Source organism: Octopus bimaculoides, chromosome 13 (assembly GCF_001194135.2).
Source record: "Octopus bimaculoides isolate UCB-OBI-ISO-001 chromosome 13, ASM119413v2, whole genome shotgun sequence".
Classification (NCBI taxonomy): Eukaryota; Metazoa; Mollusca; class Cephalopoda; order Octopoda; family Octopodidae; genus Octopus; species Octopus bimaculoides.
In genome coordinates this window covers 8,328,294-8,335,779 of record NC_068993.1, presented here as the reverse complement: position 1 = coordinate 8,335,779, position 7,486 = coordinate 8,328,294, and the positions used below count along the sequence as shown (strand labels likewise).

Genomic DNA, 7,486 nt, shown 5'->3' with positions numbered 1-7,486 from the left:
TATGGAAAATAAGAAGAAAAAAGCGAAAATGCACATTGAATATCAAAAAAAAAAAAATAGATAAAGGTTTTTTTAATGAAAATTAGCGATAAATTAATACAATTAGATGAACTGAGGAATTAAGAGGAATTAAATTCATTATTTTGAATTGTTAAAGAGATTCAAACTAATGAATTTAATTCCTCTTAATTCTATCTAAGTTCATCAACCGTAAAAGAGAGGTCCTAAAATTAAAATAAAAAAAAGGTACAAAGAAATTCCGAAGAAGTTCTCTGGGTTCTTTTACATTATTAACTACGGAACTTCTAATCTCGTGGCTTGGTGACACACCATTTCTCTGTCTGCCTCCGTCTACCTCCGTCTTCGACAATGCATGCAGGGCTGCTATAGGAACTAAAGGATATCGAACCCATAACAGAATATATCTTGCTTCCTCTTTCGTATTATTGGCCTAGTCTAATGTCATCTTTATGAATATTGATTTGCAAAGTAAAGCCAGAAGGTTATTTGCATGCATAACTGCAGTTCTGAACTTTTGCGTATTTAAGAAGTGACTCATCTACAGATATCATACTTGCGCAATACACAAACTATTTCCAACATGGATATACAACCAGATGCTTTAAAGTGGGGGATAGTCAGGTATCCTTTATTTTTTATTTGGTTCTCTCTACTGCAATTATGCTGGGACACAACATTGAACAATTTTAGACGAACGAATCGACCACAATACCTGTATTTTGCAGTTAATCCGATCAACGGAACATCCTTTTCCTTCTGAAATTAATGTGCAAGTGGCTGATCACACCACAAGCACGCGTACCCTTAATGTAGCTCTCAATATCACACAGAAGGGGACAAAGCAGGCTCTTTGAAACACAGGTACAACTAATTTTTGCCAGTTGGGTGGATGGCACAACATGAAATGGATAACATTGGCCTAAGCACCGCCGGGAATCGAACTCACAACCTTACGATCATGAGCCGAATACCCTAACCACTAAGCCACGCGCTTTCACTGATGATAATGATGATGATAATGATGATGTTGATGACGACGACGACGATGATGACACAACAACAAAAAGAGCAGCAGTAACAACATCAACAACAATTCTTTTCTATTCTAGGTACAAGATCTGAAATTTTGGGAGAGGAGGCCAGTCGATTAGATCGACCCCAGTACGCAACTGGTACTTAATTAATCGAGCCCAAAAGAATGAAAGGCAAAGTCGACCTCGGCGAAATTTGAACTCAGAACGTAAAGACAGACGAAATACCGCAAAGCGTTCCGCCCGACGTGTTAACGTTTCTGCCAGCTCGCCGCCTTAGCAACAACAATATCACCGACACCAATACTTCATAAGTAGAAAACTTTATGGAACCAAGGCGGCGAGAAGCTGGCAGAAACGTTAGCACGCCGGGCGAAATGTTGAGTGGTAGTTCGTCTGTCTGTCTTTATGTTCTGAGTTCAAATTCCGCCGAGGTCGACTTTGCCTTTCATCCTTTCGGGGTACTATAAATTAAGTACCAGTTACGCACTGGGGTCGATGTAATCGACTTAATCTCTTTGTCTGTCCTTGTTTGTCCCCTCTATGTTTAACCCCTTGTGGGCAATAAAGAAATAAGAAAACTTTGTCGAACCAAATTTGAACTCAGGCTGATCACAGCAAACTTTTGAACTCTGAAGAGGAAATATACTTCAACGCATTTTCTTTTCCGTGTTGTTTTGATTTTGTTTCAACTTTTTAATTAGTATTTTAGGAAATGTATTAACAAAGCTTAGGAGACCTATCCTAAATATTTTCTTTTTATAGGTGTTCCTGAGCCTTTTGTATTGTTGTACTTGAAACATATATCCACTTGTAGGCCAACGTTATAAATACGAAAGATTCCGTCGAAATGTTATCCATTCGCGTCTCTTTGGCCGAAGCTTCTTTCTCATTAGCGAACGATCCCGTGACGAATTTTGAGAATAGAAAATTGAAATCATTACCATCATGATGACCAGTACAGTTTTTTACTTGGCCCTGCTGTTCTCTTTAGGAACATGTGCTGTGGTGAATATGGCGCCGGAGATAAGCGAAGGTAAGTGTTTCATCTCTTACAACATAATATAGATATGTATACATATTAGCTATCTATTATATATAGGCAGACAAGCAAATAGAGAGAGTTAGATAGCTACACAAAAATATAGATACATAAATATGTATATATTCATACACGTTCATACACTCACACAGATATGTATTTGAATCTTTTAAATTTTACTTGTTTCAGTCATTAGACTGCGGCCATGCTGGGGCATCGGCTTGAAGAATTATAGTCAATGGAATAGAACCCCAGTATTAAAATTTTTTTACGAATTCTACTTATTCTGTTGTTTTCTTTTGCCGAACCAGAAAGCTAAGGTGACATAAATACACCAACAAAGTTTGTCAAGCAGTGGTGGAGGACAAACGCAGATACAAAAACACCTGCATACATACATACATACATACATACATACATACATACAGCCAAAATATACACATATACATGGTAAAATTTCCACTTATTTCTTTACTTTTCTAAAATTTTCGTTGCGTCTTGCAACCTTTTCAATAGTTTTGACTCAAAATAAGTGGAAATTTTACCGGTGAGTGTGTTAAATTATAAGGCACCAAAAGAGAATGACTCTTCCGAGACACAACAGAATATGCTTCAACACACGAACTCACATAAAGAATCTTGTAAACCAAACCCCAAAACGAAATATATATGTGTGTGTGTGTGTGTGCGTGTGCGTGTGTGCGTATATAAATATATATATATATTTATATATGTGTATGTATATATAAATATATATATATATTTATATATGTGTATGTATATATAAATATATATATATATATTTATATATGTGTATGTGTACATGCACGTGTGTGTGTGTACGTGTAAGTGTGCACGTGAGTGTGTGTGTGTATGTGTGTGTTTATGTATGTGTATGTCTGCGCGCCCGCGTGTATGTGAGTTTATCAAATAGGAGATCAAGATACAATGGGAAAGAAATCGGATCCTTGAATATATACAATTTATGATTATGCACACACACACACACACACACACACACACACACACACACACACACACACACACACACACAGACGGTGGAAGGCGGTGTTCCAACATAAGCGCAGAGTGAATGATAGAGAATTCTGAAATCCTTGAAAATATATTTATCTTTATTGTTGAACTATAAATAATTTTCGTACGGGGTTCGTAGAGTGATTCTTGAAGTCCAAACGAAGTTCAGGCAGTGTGATTCGGATTAAATAATATTTAACTCATTTATATAATATATGAATACATGTATGTTAACTAATTAGTGTAGGTGAACCCATAGAATCGTTAGAGCGTCGAACAAATTGCTAAGTGGCATTTCTTCCGGTTCTTTACACATCGAGATCAAATCCCACCAAATCAGCTGTTTCTTTCATCGTTTCGTTCGTGGTCAATAAAATAAAGTACTGACCCTCTCCTCAAAGTACCTGGCCTTGGATCTTGGAACGAACTGACATTCCATTCAGAGGGAGTGTCACCGATAGAAACCGGGTAACTGGGCTATATGAGCCCAGGGCACGAGAAAAAACGCCAGAGAGGTCAGTTGTCTTGCTGATGAGAATATTACTTTGAAAATCAATGAGAAAGAAGATAACTATTGTCAACTATTTCGCTTCTAAACGTCCAATTCCTCTTCCCTAATTACTAATTTACATTTATACCAATCATATTAGGTACATTTGGTTTTGTAAATAATCAGAAAACGAAATCAACGAACTAATTCGCACAATACAATACAGTCTGTAAGTGGAACAGTGAAAATATGCGAATTTATTGTCAAATTTAAAATGTGACATTGTTTTCGTTATGTGCATTTCAACGATGCAGGTTTCTATCACCGTAAAAAACCAGTTCCTTCTTCAGCGGAAGAATTTAGACAATTAAAAACAAAAGAGAACATACACTATTTTTTTACCGCTTTTCTTTTACTTGTTCAGTCATTTGACTGCGGCCATGCTGGAGCACTGCCTTTAGTCGAACAAATATCGATCCCAGGACTTATTCTTTGTAAGCTTAGTACTTATTTCATCTGTCTCTTTGGCCGAACCGCTAAGTTACGGGGGTCGTAAGCACACCAGCATCAGATGTCAAGCGATGGTGTGTTTGTGGGGGAACACAAACACTAACTCAATAAAAGCATACATAGATATATACGATGGGCTTCTTTCAGTTTCCATCTACCAAATCCACTCACAAGACTTTACTCGGCTTGAGGTTATGGTAGAAGGCACTTGCCCAAGGTGCTACGCAGTGGGACTGAACCCGAAACCATGTGGTTGGTAAGCAAGCTACTTACCACACAGCCACGCCTGCACCTATATATATATATATATATATATATATATATATATATATACACATACATACATGCATGCATACATACATACATACATACATACATGCATGCATACATACATACATACATACATGGACAAAACAAAGGCTTTTCTGCTATTTCTTGCACAAATGATATGCTTATAATGATAAAATGTATGTGCCAACTCCTTCCAACAACCAGATCGACCTTACCTGAACAGGTGCACGGTGTACAACTCGTTCTGTCTGGAAGTGATCACAGGTCAATGTGAGATGAAATGTTTTGTTCAAAGACACATCGCATAACCCGGTCCAGGAATTGAACCAACGTCTGGCGATCGTGATTGCAACACCCTAAACACTAGAAGATACGCCCTCGACCATATAGACATACATAGTACATACATACATACATACATACGCATACATGCGCACGCACACACATGTACATATATGCACTCATAAAAATTTGTTGAAACTTGTTGTAACGTAACAATAGTAAAAAAAAAATGCATTCATCAAAAAATATTAATATAAATGTGTATAAAGAGAAGAACATATCAACAAATTCCTGCATTATCTCTTACATTAAATATTAAAGCAATTGATAAATGCATTTTACAATATTTTCAGGCAAAACTGATGAAGTGATTAATGATCTAGAGGAGATTGTCGAAGAACTCAAGGTTGATGAAATGCTCATCCAAAATTCCAAAGTTGATTTTCCCTTGGAAAATACAAATATAAATGTGAAATATCATGCGCCGTCGATGAAATGTAGTTGGGATCATACAACAGGAAACTGCTGTTTTCAACTTTATATGATTCCCAGCAAAAGTATGTAGATTTATTTTTATTTTGTTTTGTGTCATTATTATTTGTTATTCATTTACAACGCGTAATCTTCCTCGATAACATATAAGGTCTGATCAAAAATATCTGGACAGTTGCTATGGCAACGGTGCTAAACTACACAGTTTGAAGCAGCTTGGTGCAGATTCGCTTTGAACTCTGCCCCGCATACACACTAAGTTAATATTATGTTGGCACTCTGTCGCTTACGATGTCAAGGGTTCCAGTTGATCCGATCAACGGAACAGCCTGCTCGTGAAATTAACGTGCAAGTGACTGAGCACTCTACAGACATGTGTACCCTTAACGTAGTTCTCGGGGATATTCAGCGTGACACAGTGTGACAAGGCTGGCCCTTTGAATTACAGGCACAACAGAAAGAGGAAGTAAGAGTGAGAGAAAGTTGTGGTGTAAGAGTACAGCAAGGTTCGCCACCACCCCCTGCCGGGGCCTCGTGGAGCTTTTAGGTGATCGAAACCGCGATCCTATGACCGCGAGTCCACTGCCCTAACCACTGGGCCATTGTTAATACATTAATACTTATTAAATAATAATAAGAGACAAGTGCTCATATCTATAATTTTTATGCGCCCTTTTCAAGCCCAGCCAGGCTCATGGGCCCGGTTTCCCGGTTTCTATGGCGTACGTTGTTATCCCCAGCTGGACGGGACGCCAATCCATTGCAGCGTTTCTCAAGAAACAGGAAGAAAAATGTGAGAGAAAGTTGGGGCGAAAGAGTAAAGGGCCAGAAAGAATATTGCAAAGCAGTTTTACCGGCGCTCTAATGATTCTGCTAACTTGCCACCGCTTTGATATTTCGTTATAATAACGAAATGAGAATAATTCCTTGTAATAGGGTTTGGAAGGGTGAAATCGTTGGAGCTTCGGAAGAAATTACTTGTGGCATTTGTTCCATTTACGTTCTCAGTCCATGCCCCACTGCCATCTACCCTGTCATTCATACCTTCGGTATTAATGAAAATAAAGTACAAGTAAATTACAAGGACCAATGGTGATGACAAATCCTATGCCCACCGAAGCTGCTGCCCTTGGGATTTTATTAGAAACCCATTCTTTATGCTTTAGAGTTTGTTTTTCATACTAATAAAGTTTGTTCTTTTGTCTTGTTTATATTTTCAGTATGTGTGATAATGCGTGCCACGTACCCGCATGTAAATTATGAAGTTAAATCAGGTACCCGGGCAATAAGTCGAGGGTATTTAAATGGTAAGTATCATTCGTTTAAAATGATATTAGTGCTGTTTTCTGACGTTTGTATTGTGAAAGTAATTCATCGATGCTGTAAAAATATGACCACGTAAAAAAAAAAAACTAAAACAAAACAAAAGAACAAAAACAAACAAAAAATTCAAAAATCAAAAATTGGCCTCGGCGAAAATTGAACTTAACAGACATATAGTTATTGCAGAGGTATAACGAAGTTCCACTTATAACTACGTGAAGTTGTCTTAGGCCCGAAAATCCTTCGAAACAGACCAGAACTAGTTCGTCCTCAACGGCATCTAGAATTTCTTCTGTAACGTCATCGCACTTAGTCACTTTTAGGTCCCTATATCTAAGGTAGAACTTCCACCAACCACGGTGGTAAACTAGTACTGGGCAGTGCGTGTCAGACGATATTTCTGATGCGAAGCGCAGACTGCAGTTTGCCAAAATATGAGCCGCAAATAACGACAAAAATGGTTTCAAATTTTGGCACAATTCCAGCAATTTTGAGGGGAGGAGTAAGTGTTTGATCAGTGTTTGACTGGTACTTATTTTTTTATCGACACCAAAATGATGGAAGTCAAAGCCAACCTCAGCGGGATTTGAACTCTGAGCTTAAAGACAGTCAAAAAGGCCCTAAGCATTTTACCCGGCGTGCTAACGATTCTGTCAGCTCGACACCTGAACAATAATAATAATAATAATAATAATAATATAGAAAGGATTGAGGTAACTGCTCCTGAAGATAGAGAGTCAAAATTAAAAGAGTGCCAGTACATACATACATACATACATACATACATACATACATACATACATACATACATACATACATACATACATATATGAAGGTATGTATATATATATTATATCGTCTTGCTTCTCTCAGTCAGTAGCCTATTGACTTGAGTTCAGTGGAAGAAATCGACCCAGTACAAGAAGGCTTCCTTTTTACCGAACAGCTACTTCACAGGAAATATATATA

The 7,486-nt window shown here is 37.6% G+C and overlaps 1 protein-coding gene across 1 annotated transcript in view; it reads left to right on the top strand.

Moving 5' to 3' along the window:
• Nucleotides 1-1,884: 1,884 nt before the first annotated feature.
• LOC106876290 (uncharacterized) overlaps nt 1,885-7,486 on the top strand; it is a 7,316-nt gene continuing 1,714 nt past the window's right edge. Inside the window, exons 1-3 of the mRNA XM_014924785.2 lie at nt 1,885-2,088; nt 5,056-5,259; nt 6,415-6,501. Coding sequence (XP_014780271.1) covers nt 2,001-2,088; nt 5,056-5,259; nt 6,415-6,501 — 379 coding nt within the window. The 5' untranslated portion in view covers nt 1,885-2,000. The remainder of the gene's footprint in view (nt 2,089-5,055; nt 5,260-6,414; nt 6,502-7,486) is intronic.